At 39.7% G+C, this 15,427-nt stretch overlaps 1 protein-coding gene across 1 annotated transcript; it reads right to left on the bottom strand.

Moving 5' to 3' along the window:
- Window positions 1–2,950: 2,950 nt before the first annotated feature.
- On the bottom strand, window positions 2,951–12,044 carry HRG (histidine rich glycoprotein). Its single transcript, XM_054283085.1, has 7 exons — window positions 11,847–12,044; window positions 9,112–9,219; window positions 8,067–8,154; window positions 7,392–7,558; window positions 5,631–5,747; window positions 4,502–4,588; window positions 2,951–3,877 (listed from the first exon to the last, which is right to left on the bottom strand). Exons 1-7 carry the CDS (start codon window positions 12,042–12,044, stop codon window positions 2,951–2,953), a joined length of 1,692 nt encoding a protein of 563 aa, XP_054139060.1.
- Between the last annotated feature and the right edge of the window lie 3,383 nt (window positions 12,045–15,427).

Here is a 15,427-nt window from a genome sequence, read left to right as displayed (position 1 = left end):
GTGCGTTCCTGGGGTTGGTTGGTTCTCATCATACCCTATTTATACTGCAAATAAACTTCTGAGTTTATCTAAATAAACTTTGTTTGTTCACCAGAATGTCACTAAGGTTATCCACCTGCCATCAAGATAACAGGGTGAATGGCTGCAGCTGGGGACCAGTTTAGGCAAAGTAAAGCATAAGAGAAAGAAGTGGCTGTAGCTTTCTGACTTCTTAACACCTAAACTGCTATTGAATGAATGAATTTTACAAGGCTTAAATAAAACATCCAGGAAGGTCACAGTGGCAATGAAGTTTTGGACAACAACCTTGTAAATTTTAAAGATCTGTTTAGTGTTCAGGCTGCAACAGTTCTGAGAACTGTAGTACTCAGAATGTGTTTGAAAAGTCTTTGGACATGTGCATATGGTTGAATGTCACATAACCCTTCAATAGCACTTGATAAACCTTGTCCTTCATGGTCCTATTGGAAAGTCCATCTCTGCTGCCACGTGAAGACTGCCTGGCTTATGGATTAGTCAGTGGTCATAGTGCTTTGTTATCGTTACAGATATGTGACACCCAAGAACAAAGGATTAAACACTATCATGAGTCTGGTCAAGCCAGGATTAGAGATGGCTGAGAACATCTGGTGCTTGTCTCCCCTATGTGGCACCAAATAGCTTTGCTTTGGGTCTGTGAACACCTTGGGATTGCTTTGGCTTCTGTGTTCCAGCTGTTGCTTGCTGTATTTGGTTTGTGTGGCAAGGTTTTGATAGCAGGGGGATTACAGGGGTGGCTTCTGTGAGAAGCTGCTGGAAGCTACTCCTGTGTCTGACAGAGCCAATGCCAATCAGTTCCAAGATGGATCCAGTTCTGGCTAAGACTGAGTCCGTCAGTGCGGGTGGTGGTGCCTCTGGGATAACATAGTGGTGAAGGAAAAAAAAGAAGGAACTGGGAAAGAACAGGAGAGAGAATATGTGAGAAAAATAGCTCTGCAAATCCCACGGCCTGTGAAGGTGTGGGAGGAACTGCTGTGGGTGAGGAGTAGAGATTTTCCTGCAGCCTATGGAGCAGACCATGGTGAGGCAGCTGTGTCCCTACAACCCCTGGAGGTCACTGGTGCAGCAGGGATTCACCTGCAGCTCATGGAGGACCTCACACCAGAGCAGGTGGATGCCCAGTGGAGGCTGTGACCCTCTGGAAGCCTGGGCTGGAGCAGCTTTTCTGGCAGGACTTGTGAGGGCACCAATGCTGGAGCAGTTTGTTCCTGAAGGACTCACATCATGGAAAGGACCTACACTGGAGCAGTTCATGAAGGACTGCCTCCAGTGGGAGGGATCCCTGGCTGGAGCATGGAAGGGTGTAGGGAGTCCTTATCCTGAGGAAAAAGGAGGGGTAGGAGCAACATGTGATGAGCTGACTGCAACTCCCATTCCCATCCTCCTGCACCAGCTGAGGGAGAAGGTAGAGAAAATCAGAAGTAAATTTAAGCCTGGGAAGAAGGTGTTTTAAAGTTTTTACTTTATTTCTCATTCTCTTACTTTGTTTTGATTAGTAATAAGCCAATTTCCCCCAGTCCAGTCAGTTTCACCTGTGATAATATTTGGTGAGTGAACTCTCAAGCCTTACCTTGACCCACGAGCTTTCTGTTATATTTTCTCTCCCCTGTCTGGCTGATGAGAGCAGTGACAGAGCAGCTTTAGTGGATACCTGGCAGCCAGCTAGGGCAAACTCACTACACTTGCTACAAGTTTTGATTAAAGAAAATGCACTTTAGAGACTGTGGATAAACTAAACCAGAAATAAGTTTGTTCATACATGATAACAAACTTTTAAAAATTAGTCAATCTTCACTCAGTCACAATGGGTCCTCATTTTGTTTCTTTTTCTTCAGTGTGGCCTTTGCACTGTGTTGCACTTTATGCCATTAAAAAGCTATTTGGATGATCAAGTTACTAACTTTTTTGAGATTAATCCTATGTTCTTCCTGATGACAAGGCTGTTCTGAACCAGCTTGCTGGTCCCCAGACAGTCTGAAGGGACTTGACCTTGATGGGGGCTGGAGTATAGAGAGGCACCACTGTTCTTTCTCCCTGCTCCTCCCAACTCAGTTTCCAGTGAGGAAGGTTCAGCAATAAAGAAAACATTTACATGAAAGAGTTATTACATGCATCTGCTTTTCTCTTCCCCTGAGAGCAATTATGAACTATTTGAGAAGGGCTGTCCTTGACTGCAATATTTCTGTGTATCACCACCAGCAGCTGTAGCAATGGAAGCACCTGTGCAGGCCACCCTGCAGTGAGACAGCAAGTCATTAACTGTTCTCAGACCCCTTCTAGATAACAGTGCTAACCCAAACACCATTAGTCAATTTATGCTAGAGTTCACTTTGTGGATGTTTAATACTTAAATAGCTTCAGAGTTTAATATAATTTCTAGTTCAATATCCAATAGCTAATTATGTGTAGAGAAAAAAAAAAACAACAAAAAACAAAACAGGCAACTGTGTCAAGAAAAAAATGCTTGCATTTTTATTTTCTATAAATCTGTATAGAGCATGAATGTAGTGTCACGGATTACTTTTTTATGGAAAACAGTCAAATTTCCTCTAGGTCAGATTCCTTGGAGAAGTACATTATAATTATGAATTATGAAAAAAAAAGATTATAGATGATAATTTGCATTCTTAGAGAATTTTCCTTTGTGTTAGAAGTGAAAGAACATTGTTTTCTGAGGACATTTTTACCCATTCACATTATGTGAGGGACTCAGAATTTTGAACCTTTCAGTTACAGTGGAGCTTGAAGTAGCCATGATGAAGACGGAGGTTGAAATGCTTAATGAATATTTTCAGTGATTCTCCTTCCTAGAAACAGAATGCTTTTCCCACTTCTCCATCTGCTGTTTTCATTGACTGTAGAACTGTGGTTGCCCCTGAAATTATTGAGCCAGGAACATCTCTCTCTGAGGTCATATAGGAGAATTTTCTGTTACAAAGCTATGAGGAAACAAAGGCAAAATTTTTGGAAGATCGAGTTTGGGTTTTCCGGGGCATGATTTTGATTGTGTAGGGTGATCTGGAAAGCCTGGAAATTCTGCCATCTCCTTTAGTTTTGAGCCAGTGCTGGAAAAATGAAGGTTGCATTGGGATAGTTTAGAAAAGTTTGCAGTGGGAGGTGTGAGAGAATCCTGCTGATTTAGAACTGGGATGCGATAGAAAGCTCCTGTTACCTGGCATGGAAAGTACTTCCCTGATATGCTTGTCTTGTTGTGATGATGTCTGTAATAGTGATGAGGAGGGTGTCCTGGAGGAGGGGGACAGGGTGGTCCATGGTGGTGAGGAGGGTGATGGTGACCTGGTCCATGAGGTGGGGGACAGGGTGGTCCATGATGGTGAGGAGGGTGGTGGTGACCTGGTCCATGAGGTGGGGGACAGGGTGGTCCATGGTGGTGAGGAGGGTGGTGGTGACCTGGCCCATGAGGTGGGGGACAGGGTGGTCCATGGTGGTGAGGAGGATGGTGGTGACCTGGTTCATGAGGAGGGTGACCGGGTGGTCCATGGCGGTGAGGAGGATGGTCGTGATCTGGCCCATGATGTGGGGGACAGGGTGGTCCATGGTGGTGAGGAGGGTGGTCATGATCTGGTCCGTGAGGAGGTGGAGTAGGATGATGATCTGGTTCATCATGGGGAGGAGGGGTAGAAGAAAGTTCTTTGTTGCTGTCTTCATCTTCCTTGCTGGATTTGGGGTTATGCTCAGGGTCTTCAGGTCTGGACTGAGAAGAAGGGGGACATTCATGTCTGTGGTGATGCTTATGTCGGTGTCTGTGACCAAAATGATGATGACTGTGTGGATGTCCCAGGGCTGAATGTTTCCCTCTTCGCCCGCAGCCATGGTGCTGTTTATAAAAACACCAAGGAGGAAGTATTAATCAGGTGTTGATAGGGCAGAAGAAATTGATGAGAAAGAGAGAGGTGGGAGTTAGCAGGTTTGCATTCGTAGCTCTTATGATCTTTAAGGAAAAAATACGTATTTTTTTCAAGATGGAAGAGAAGGAATAGATAATAAAATGCCAAGTTACTGAAAATTTGCTGGAAGCACTACACCATGTTGAAATTATAAAACCAGCTGAGAAGTATTTGTGATAGATCAAAACAAATCCACACTGGAGTAGCTGTTGTGATATAAACTGGAATACCAGATATGATAAAGATCATCTCCCCTCTCCTTGCTTTCTAAAATTCCCTTGAACTTTTTTGCCAATCTCTACTCACTGATACTTAGTCAAGTGACTAAACTGAGAGAAGACACACTTGAAAGGAGTGGTAGGGACCGCTCAATTCTGATTCATCCTTTGACTGACCTAGGACTTGCAGGTCAGTCTGTCCTGACATGTTGTATCACATCCAGGCAATAGAAAATTTGCATAAATGTTACAATCATCTGCCAGTCTGGACTAAGCAAGATTGCTGCAACCTGCATGAGGATACAGCCAGAGATGTGTCCATAACTGAGTACATACCCAGGGATGGTAGATTTCACAGCTTATATCTGTTCCATCAGCTTCATCTGCATCACTGATAACTCTTGCCTTGCAGAAGCCGGTGTGCTAAGCAAAAGACAAGGAAAAAAACCCACAATGCACATCTGGGTTCTTGTGATGGAATTGATACAAACTACTGAATGTTCAACATTTTGCAAGTTAGGCTATTCCTTTGACACCTAAGTAGCTTCACATAACTTAGCCAGATCCTGAGCCTTCCAACCAATGTTTGCTAGGGATTAATAATGATTAAAATCAGTGCTGGTTTTGAGGGTTCTTGACTGTGATGCGCTCTAGATGCACTTCACCATGTGCACCTAGGGGGCTACTACTCTGCATCTCACTTCCCTTTTGATGTCTAAGAAATTGGCCAGCCACGAATGCCTCCAGAATGAGTACTCTTGGGTGCCTGATTTTTCTTCCTTTTTTTTTCCTGCCTTTGCTTGTCAAACATCTGTTCAGACTGGAGTATAAAAAACCACAGAAAGTGATGGATGTAAATCATATAAACCAAAAGTTTTTCATATTTTATTTTTTCCATGTTTTATTTCATTATTTCAATTTAGTTTCTGGGAAATAACTTATTCTGAAATTATGAGATATTGCCTAGCTGTTTCTTTGGTGTAGAGTATAATAGTAATGGAAAAATGGGGTGAAGAGAACACTTTGATAGTTTTCTGCAGATGACCTTGAATTATTCCACTCTCCGTTCTTCTGCAGCAAAAAAGCAACCCTGAGCTCATTGGGATTACATAAGACATATATTTTTTTCAGGATCTATGACTCATATTGGTGTAAAAGTTTTTATGGACAGAGCATGAATGATTTGCTAGGGATTGGCCACAATTTGAATCCAAAAGCTAGATACAACCTGAAAAACTCTAGGCCTCTAACATGCCATATTCCAATTACATTAAGATTTGAGACTTCAGACTGTTTCCTTATGAAAGATAATGGAGCAGCTGTAAAATTAGGATCTGGGCTTGAACATACTGGATTTTTAGTTTTGAGTTTGGGTGCATGCTTATAATAAACACTTGAAAACATATTGGTAGAATCTTCCTGGTACCGCCCTTTATATCAGTTCTTGTTCTAAGACTTTACTTACAGCGTGCCAGTCATGCAGAAAATCACATTCCAGTGCCTGATCTGTTTCCTGCGTAGATTTTGAACAGTTGGTCTCTTTTATAGAGAATCCTAAAATGTGACCTTCACGGGAGGCAGTCTGAAACCAAGAGGTCAAAGAAGAAGTGGTGACTAGGTGTATTTAAAGTCTTTTAATTTTCAGAGCAACCATATGTCATCTTATTGTCAAAATCCCATCTACCTCATGCTTTTCTTACCTGTCCTGTTCAAATGTTCTTGCACATACACATATTCAGCAAGGAAAACAGGTTAGATAATTTGTATATCACACCCTAACAGCTTCCATGAATGCTTGCCTTAATTCTTTGTTTAATATGCATATGTTATAAAATCTGTTACTTTTACAGCCTGTGTTTTTAGGAAGTAGTGTCCTTAGAGTCTTCTCCCTAAACTGAACTGCTGCTTCTGTGAAAGCAGAGAGATCTATTGGATGGCAACCACCCATTTCCAGTGTTGGGAGTGCATAGTGTTAGAGTGCTGATGTTAATTTGAGGTGAAATTCTGCCGGTTACTGTAAAAATGTTGCTTTCTTTGTCGTCAAGGGCATTAGTTATAGAGAAGGCCTTACTCCATATGAACATGGGAGAAAGCCTTTGTGATCCCATTAAAATCCATAAAGAGGTGTTTCATTTTAATTTCCAGCTATAGCAGTACTTTTATATCAAGTCTGTGTTGAAGGTGTCCTTAGCATGTGTGCACATACGAGTTTCACTAGTTAAACTAAATTGGTTGAAAGTGCATGCACATACTTTATGGTATGGTTTTTTATTGTAATTCATAATTTCTGAGTGTGAAAATCCAGTGGTACAATGTAAAGTGTTGCTGTAGCTGAAGATGGTGAAGCATGAAAACCAAGTGTTTGGGGAGAAACACATGAACCCAGGCAATGGAAAACAATCCCTTTCTAAATGGCAGTAGGGATACAATGTGCACAGGGCTCCAGTGTGGGACACTGTCAGGTTTCTGAGCGATATTAAAAGCTGCAGGGAGGTGGGTTTGGCATGCTATCATTTAGGCAGTTTCCAAGATAAACATGCATTATGGTGGGAGCCTTGGGACCTCATTACAGAGGTGTCCTGGGCTGACACATGTGTTGGCAGAATGATCCCATGCTGTGTAAGTGAAAGTCTCCAGTATCTACCAACAAGAAATTTTGTCATTAATATACTTCAAATCACCCAAAGGATAAGTCTTCATGTTGACTTCACTCAGATATGGAGATATTTAGCAGACCCAGAGGTTCTTCAAGAGTTACAGCACAAATTCACCTCCCTTCCTCAGAGTGCTGCTTTGCTCTGCAGCAAGAGTCAAAATGATGCTGAGCATGTTCTACTGTTTGTTGTACCATGGGATATATATTCTAAGAGTAAAAAATTTTCTGTCTGCAACTGACCAGAGTGTGACTGTGATAATACCTGACTGTCCATCTTGAAGTCTGCTCAGTAGTAAATAAACCCATGTATGTCACGTATGTCAAAATTAAAAAATGTACACAAAGGAGGCCTTGAATTCTGAATGCCATCATACTGTCATAGTTCTTTAGCAAATGAGAAGTCCTTTTGCTTTCACACACCTAAATTAAAGTTGATAACAAGTCTTTGCTAAAGTAGGACCTTCAACTTAGATCTGATCCTAGAAGGGTTTCAGTTCTGGTCCCATGGTCTTGGAGTTGCTCACAAAATTGTGTCATTTCTAAGTAATTCTAGGAGAAAATGCCACTTACCATCTTTAAAACTCTTTCAACTTTATCCACAGCGAAGTTGTTTGTGTGGTTACCTTCACTGTTGAATTTCCTCAGGGCCTTTGCAGCAATATCTTTGTGTTCCTCAGTGACTTCTAAGGCTTCAAGTTTCACAGGACAATCTTTGCACTCTACTAAGTCAGGTGGAACTGTGAAAACAAATAATTGACTAATATTACAGTGGATCTTAATACTCTTGGGAGTGTGCCCATGCCTTTAATGTGAACTCATAATGTGAAACTTAAATGCAGCATTTCCTTGGAAGTGAAATACCTGTCCCTTGCTCCACAAATAAGGGTTTGTTCTGTAATGTGAAGAAAACCCAAACCCATGAAAATGAGTATTCTTATAAATCACCTTAGATTCTTACCACCCCAAATGTGCAGTCTTCCCAAATTTACATTTGTTCTGATGTTCATTATGATATTTTGGTGGACTGGAATGGTGATATCAGCTGACATCAATAAAGTCTGGTTTAGAGGAGTAGGGTAACCTTAATTCTATTACTAATTCTTAACATTCCATTTGAATTATCTAAAATATGAATTACAAGCAGATGAATGGATCTGTTATAGTTTCCATACACTGGTGGTGTACAGACTTTGGTACAAGGGCTGGTTTGAGGTATGCATTGGCTTACAGCAGTGGTTATTTTACCTGGACTTAATGTACAATTAAATCCATATAGTTGAGGTTTCTTCAGCAGATGGTTTGTATATGTGATAATCTTACATTGCCCAAAGTCCTGAGAGGAAAAAAGAATACATGATTATGATGTTATTTTCCCTGGATTTAATTGGATGTAGGCGATCATAGAAATTATACCTCCTTTTAATGTGCAGTACCTCTAAGAATAACAGATGTGGTCATTAATGGCATGTTTGATCAGGTACCACTCAAAATGTGTCTTTAGATAAAATGGGATCTCTCTGTATAAGAGCTTTCATTTTAATTCTCAGTTTGCATGATTGAGTAGACAATGGAAAACTGAAACAGCTTTCTTAGTCATCCTGATACTTATTTAGAGTAGGATAAGACAAGATGGCAGGGAAACTTAGAATGCCATGTTACACAAATCTTGGTCAAAAGTGGATGGACCTTTTCATCAATTCCTTTTCTCCAATAAAAAAAAAAAAAGAATAAATGCTTTCTCTTCTCTGCTCCTGGCCCTTCTTCTTTCTCCTTTGTCATAGTATCACAACTCCTATTTAAAAAAAGTTTTGGACTGGGAGTTCTCATCACTGGAGTGCAAAAGAAAGGACAAGTATTGCTGTATATCACTCATGTAGTGACACTACCAATCTTTCCCATTGTCATACCACAAATGTTATGACAGAAAACTGACAAAACATACCACTGGTATTTCTGGCTCATATACCAGGAACATGCTTTAAAAATAATTTCTAGTGCCCTTTAGTTGTCAGCAAATTACCCTTAAAACATAAGTTCTGCCACAAGCAGTGGAATGTGGAGTATAGTTCCTTTGAGACAGCAAGTTAAATAAAGTTATACTTATTTGAAGACTCAATCCTTTCCCAAGCCTTTAGCATATGTTTAACATTCTAGAATTAGATAGAATTTGGTTTAGAAAGAGCCATATTAAAGCCCAGTGTTCACTGAGACACAAATTTCTGGGCAGTCCAGAGGAAGATCAAGTTAGTGCATTATTGGGATATGAGTAGGTGCAGATGCCATTGCTTGCCATTGGATAGGTGTCACTGTAGTCACAGGACTCCCAGTGTCTTCTGGATAAGACAGAGCATTCTGTTTCCAGCACATCCAAAGTTAAGTAGAGGACCGTTGAATTTCCCTGGAAGAGAAGTGCAAATAAAACAGAGTTTGTAGACAAGCAGTTTGATCTGAAATAAACTTTTTTTGAGGTCACTATATTTAATCTTTAATGAAGCTCCACCAGTTCTTTATTAAGGTTTTTCAGAGCTGTCAAGTATAGGAAATGTTTAGGCTGGAAGGGAGCTTTGGAGGTCATCTTGCCAAGCCACTTGCTCAAGGCAAAGCTGAAACTGCATTCTGTGTATCACCAAGACAGACATTCCACAACATTTCTGGGCCATTCTAGTACTTCACCACTTTCTCCATGATTTAGTCTTATATGTAGTCAGAATTTCCCTTCCTGCAACTTACACTTGTTGCCTCTTATCCTGTTGTTGATAACCTGTGAGAAGTGTCTGTTGTTAATGTGACATTCATCAAGTAGGGAAAATGCCAGTGTTAAAAGGTTGCCATTCCCTATTTCTGATTTTCCCATAGAATGTACTGTTCTCTTAGGACATCAGTTGTCTAGGCAGCCAATTCCGTATGTGCATCCATTTCAAATTACCTTAGTGACCAGAAACTTTCAGAACTTTGCTTCCTGCTCAGTTTATTCAGGGAGTAATGCAACAAAACTTTAATAATCCCAATCAGAATCCTTAATTCTGAAACTATTCTAGCATGTTCTGTCTCCTGAGCAAATACGATTAGGAGAATTAAAAATTGAATTTGGATGGCAGTGTAATGGCATCTGATGCTAAGAATTTTCTGTGGTCCACAGAAACCATTTTGGAATGGATTATTTAAACTTTATTCAGCCTTGTACAGACATTCAGAATAAACACATATGTATTTTATTTTGTCATTTAGATAAAAACATGCAAAGCCCTTCACTGTGAAGAAGTGTCCTTGGGCTTGATGAAATTCCATCCATTCAGATTCCTTTTTCAGTGTTTCTTTATAGATGAGACCTTGTTGAAGAATTGCTGCAGTCTAGTGTAATATTTTCACTAGTAAGAGTCCACCAATGTCATGTTAAACACTGGTTTTGCAATATTTGTATATCTTAGCATTGTGTATAATCTTAAAACAGGGGTTAAGTGTCTACATCCAAATACACAGAAAATTCCTCTGTTCATCTGCTCAATAGCTCTTTGGGGGAAATATGGTATCTTCTTAGTTGTTTTAAAAGCATTTTGCCTGCTACAGTTTTGCACAAGTCCAGAACTGTTTTGCTGTGGATACCTGAGTGTCTTATGCTTCTAGAACTCCTGTGTAAACCCAGAAGAGATTTGGCCAGAATTCCTCTGCTTAGGTTTCTGAGGGGGCTGATATTATAAACCTGTTGCATACTATTGCATGGAAAAACAAAAATAAGATTTTGGTCTTTTTTTTTTTTAAATATATACCTATTCTTAATATTATCTTGGCAATGGAACAAAAAAAAATTCTTGTACAATTAAATTCTTGTGCCAGAGATCACATCTGGTGGCTTTGGGTCTGAGAACATACAGAGACCTTACAGAGAGGATTCTTTAGCAGTCAGATAGATAGGAGTGTCTTTTCTATTGTTGTAGACACTGTGACAGCTGAAGAGGGGTGGCACACACATATCTGCATGGCAGCAGAATTCTTCAAGGACAGGAGACTTCAGGGTTTAAATCTCTCAATGCAGAAGAGATTCTTCCTAGCTGAAGCTCTTTAACTGCCTGACTACTGTGTACAACCCAATGGTATAACTTACTGCATTCTTGTCTTTGAAAAGCAAAAAAATCCATCAGGTTTTTTGCAGGTGTACGTGAAGACCTGTGGCAACCTGGCCTTTGGGTTCCTTTCTGAATCTGTACTTGTCCCTACAGGCTCTACTAAGCAGCTCCATCAAACACTAGCCTGTTTCTTCTGTTGCTATACTGAGATTTCTGTGATGGTGCATTGTGCCTGGATACCAGTTTCATAATCAAGCAGCTGAAAGCTACCAGGTGGATTAGTAAATCTGCTTGTCCTTGATCTCTTTTATGTACTAGTCAAAGACATTTTTATTCTATTGCTTTTTCTGCTATTGATTTGTTTTGGCATTTCAGCAGTCATTGAGAAATGCTCATGTATTTTCTCTAGGAAAAAAAAAATGGAAATAGGAAGGAAATACAAAATGACTGATAGGGATTCTCTATCCAGTCCTCCCCTGTTTTGCAGAGCAGCAACTTCTTTGACTTCCTCTGCCTTTTTCCCTCTCCACCAGTTTGTTTAGCTATGTCTGAAATTAGGATAATAACAAAATACCAATCTTGCAGGATACATTGGTCTAATTAATGTTAGCCATTCATGAAATAAAGAAACCTTCTGAATATAAATTTTGAGTATAACATCTGAAACCAGAAAGCAGACAGAGCAGATTAATTTCCAGAGTTGTATAGAGCTGTTTAGAGCATCTCTTATGCAAACATCCTGCTGGCCAAGAGAAGAGAGGCCGTTCAGCATTATTTGAAATCAAGTTTACGTGCAGTAAATCATACACAAATGAATACTGAGGTAGTGTAAATCACAGCTGATTCATTGGATTACATCAACATTGTTCTAGTAAAAGCAATAAACATAAGCTCTTAATTACCTGGCTCATTATTTAAAAGTCACAGTCTTGTGTAAATCAGACTTTAAGTTCATACTTACTAAATGTAGTTCATGTGCATCAGCAACACGGAACAAACCGAATACGTAACCATCTCTGCGATGTCTGTTGACCAAATCCAGGGCCACTCCTGCATCTGTTTCAATGGTGTTACAGTCTGCAGGTGCAATGCTTATTTCATTTTGGGCATTAGAGCACTGCAGTAGTGTTAGAAAAAAAGCTGAAGCTAAAAGCAGCATTTTGTTTGCAGTGTGCGGTCGCTTGTGCCCATGCCCTGATAAAGCCAGCCTGCTTTTAAATAAGAGCAGCCCTCCAAAGTTATAAATGAATGCTAAAAGGGCATGGTTTAATATAAATTTAAGTGTCGTGTCAGACAGCCATTACCTTGACCCTGGATTAACATTTGCAAACAGCAAGTAAATGATTATATAGTGATTGATCAGATTTTGAAGAAAATAGGCTTTATAACCTCTCTGGACTACCCATCAAAGGGCCTGTTTATGAATCTTTATGCAGATGTTGTGCAATGGTGCTTTATCACGGAAAGAACTTACTCCTAGCTGTGTTAGGCTGAGCCTGCCAGTAAGAAGGTCCAGTTTATGTGTGCAGATATTACACAATCTTGGTCTTCTGTTTACTATTAAAACAGTTGAACTGAAGATATGCTGAAATATTTGTGGTCAAATTATGGCTATATTCATATCCCTGGTTTTACAGATCCTTAACCACCAGGCAACTAGTGAAGGAGAAATAAGGAATTCACTCAGATGTGGAAAAGGGATATAGCTCAAGGTGCACTGCAGGCTGGTGGTCTGTAGCTGCTATGTGGGAACCTGCTACTCCTCCAGCTAAAGAAAATTTAGAGCAGATTTCTATCAGCTTTACATCATTTCAGACTGGTACTCAGAAAGGGACCGACTGGGTAATACTGTGTAATCTAGATGTGGCAAGAAGTTACATAAAGCTGCCTTTGCATTCTCAACCTGAGCAGTTTTGTGTGTGTTTTGGCTGTGGTAGCCTTCATAGACTTCTTAAGAGAATTGCTGGTAATTTTTCTTTTTGTATTTAATAAAATAATGCAGTACCTAGTAAGATTTATACCTTTCAGGGATATGCCAATATCCTCTCCTAAGCAGAAAGGATGAGATGTTCTCTCATTGTATTCAAAATCTTTTATTCAGGATGGTTTAAGACATTCTTAAAAGGCAGTAATTGCTTGTCAGGGAGTGGCTGAAGATGGAATACAAAATTTAAATGCCAAATAAGAAAATACAAAAATGCAAAGTGAGTCCAAAATGACAAGGTCAGACTCAGATGAGGAATTTTCCAAATCCAGGTTGATGTGAAGATTGGATTGGCTTCTCTCAGAAAAAGTGCTGGCTGTAGAATTGACTTGGGGGCTGGAAGCTGGATGATCTTTAAGGTCCCTTCCAAATCAAAACATTCTATGACTTGGATTTACATGTTTGACCATGAAGAGGTTTTTTACTTATTTTTTTGAGAAACCTTCAGAAACACAGTGAATAATTATCCTTAACAATTACTTCATTTAATTAATCTTTATTTTTAAAAATTCCACCTCTTAACATGTCTGTTGTCTAAGAAACCATGTTTTAAAATGAACTGAGCTGAAGCAGTATATTTCATTCATAGTTAGTTCAGGACACAACAGTTCTCTGGTAATAGATAAGCTAAATGGAACATCTACAATATTGGAACCAGGGGCACCAAAAGCCATCATGAGTAAGTTTAAAATGGTTAAAAATAGTCCTCCCACTTGTGGAACTTGTTGCCAGAGAAGGATCTGGATGCAGATACTGTCACTGGGGGCAGAAATTGCTTAGAAAAGTCCATGGGCAGCAGGTCCTGACCTGGGTACTAGAAAGACTCAGCAGAAGAGAACCCTTTAAAGTCCCTTGTAGAATGATTCTGGGTGCTGGAAAAGTACAAGGGGAATGCTTTGCAGAGAGGGGCAGGTCATGAGCTTCATCTAACCACAAGTGTCTTTTGCCACTGGGAGAGATGGATACTGGGCTGGATGTACAACTCTTCTAATGAAATAGATAATTTCTTTGGGCTAGATTTTACAATATTTCATTATAATTACTCAGAATCTCTTCCAGAAGATGGTAAAAAAGCAGTGAAATAAATGTTGTGTAAATAATCAAAGACATTTGAAATATATTACATCATTTAAAAATAAAGTTCTTGTAATTACTGTGTTCCAAACTGCACCCCAATTCATTTACTACAATACTTGTTAATTTTTTCAAATGGGCAGAGATACTAAAGAAAAGCATTGGATTAGATGATTTATAACATAATTTTCTCAGCTGTCTGTTGTTTGCCGATTGTTCTTTTTTCCCTCTTCTGTTCTCTTCTTGTTCATTGTGACACTCAAAATTTTTTTTACCATAGCTTATGTATATTTTATGTATGAAATTGAAACAGTATGAATAAACAGTGGAAAATGTGCAATTCCTGCAAAATTGACTGCAGAAGTAAAGTAAGACTCTGTTTCCACTCTAGAGAGTTTTGTCCTTGATTTCTTTGGAAAAGAAAGATTCGACCCTTTTATTAAAGCATTGACAAGAACTCCAGGCACAGCAAGAGCAGTTAATTAAATATTGGTTGTACTTAAGTCAGAATAATGTATTTTTATCACTTCTCCTTCAGTTTGATATCTTTTTAAAAACTTATTTTGTTTTTATATTTATTACTTTTAAGTTTTGTGTGTTGCTTTAATGAAGACATCTCTGTAAATAGATTGCTGGAAGGAATAGAAATATTTATCCAAACATGGCATTTCTCTTGCATAGTGTATCAAAACCTCGTTTATGACTTTTACCAGGGCTTGACTTGCAACAGTGAGAGGTGATCCACATTCAGACTTTAAGGATATGGTAATAAACATCCATCCTAAACCTCTCCAGAGCACTGGGAGAACATATCAAAGAGGCTTATCTTCCCCTCTTGAAAAACAGTGTATGAAATGTGCAATAAATATAACTTTAAACTAGAGGGATAGGAAAAGGAGAGCTGACACATGAAGGAGATGATATGCAATAGCCAATTCCTCCTTTCCTAAAGTACAGCTGTAATTATTTACAGATATCCCTGGCTTCTTGGGAGTACAGCTGCTATGAGCAGACTGTTCTCTGCCTTCTGCAGCAGTGCTTCACACCCAGGCTGGTGTCACCACATGGCACAGCTCTGTCACCTGTACGGGCAGCAAAGCCTTTCCCATCTCGTACTGTGCTGCTCTGCAGCCACTCCTGCTCCCAAGCCAGAGCCCAGCTAACACAGACGTGTGGCTCTGGCTGCTTAGAGGTGAATTCTGGGCTGGCTTGTTTTTTTTTCACTCTGAAATTCCCCCGAGCTTCAGGCCTTATTGGTCTTGATGCAAAAACCAAAAAAGATTTGCAGTTCTTGGGATGGCTCTGCACTTAACAGGAATGCCCCCAAGTAGGACAGAAAAATATGTAAATGTGACATGTCTTATTTTTGTCTGCTGGGTGTAAACAGGATGCCTCCAATGCAAATGCAATGTTAGACAAATTTGCTTTGGTTATGGTTTTCAGAGTAGCAGCTCCAGCTCCAGCTTCCACTCTCTGCAGCTTAT

This window comes from Melozone crissalis, unplaced genomic scaffold (genome assembly GCF_028551555.1).
Source record: "Melozone crissalis strain CALT ecotype California unplaced genomic scaffold, PUWL_Pcris_2 ptg000034l_1, whole genome shotgun sequence".
NCBI lineage: Eukaryota > Metazoa > Chordata > Aves > Passeriformes > Passerellidae > Melozone > Melozone crissalis.
Note: the sequence above shows the minus strand (reverse complement) of the source record. Positions and strands in the feature narration are given on the sequence as shown.

Coding starts and splice junctions, on each gene's coding strand:
- HRG (XM_054283085.1), bottom strand. CDS start 12,044: ATGCTGCTTTTAGCTTCAGCTTTTTTTCTAACACTACTGCAGTGCTCT. Junction 4,589..5,630: donor TTCTGCATGACTGGCACGCT/GTAAGTAAAGTC, acceptor TCTTTTGCTTAG/CACACCGGCTTCTGCAAGGC. Junction 3,878..4,501: donor GTGAAATCTACCATCCCTGG/GTATGTACTCAG, acceptor TTTTATAAACAG/CACCATGGCTGCGGGCGAAG.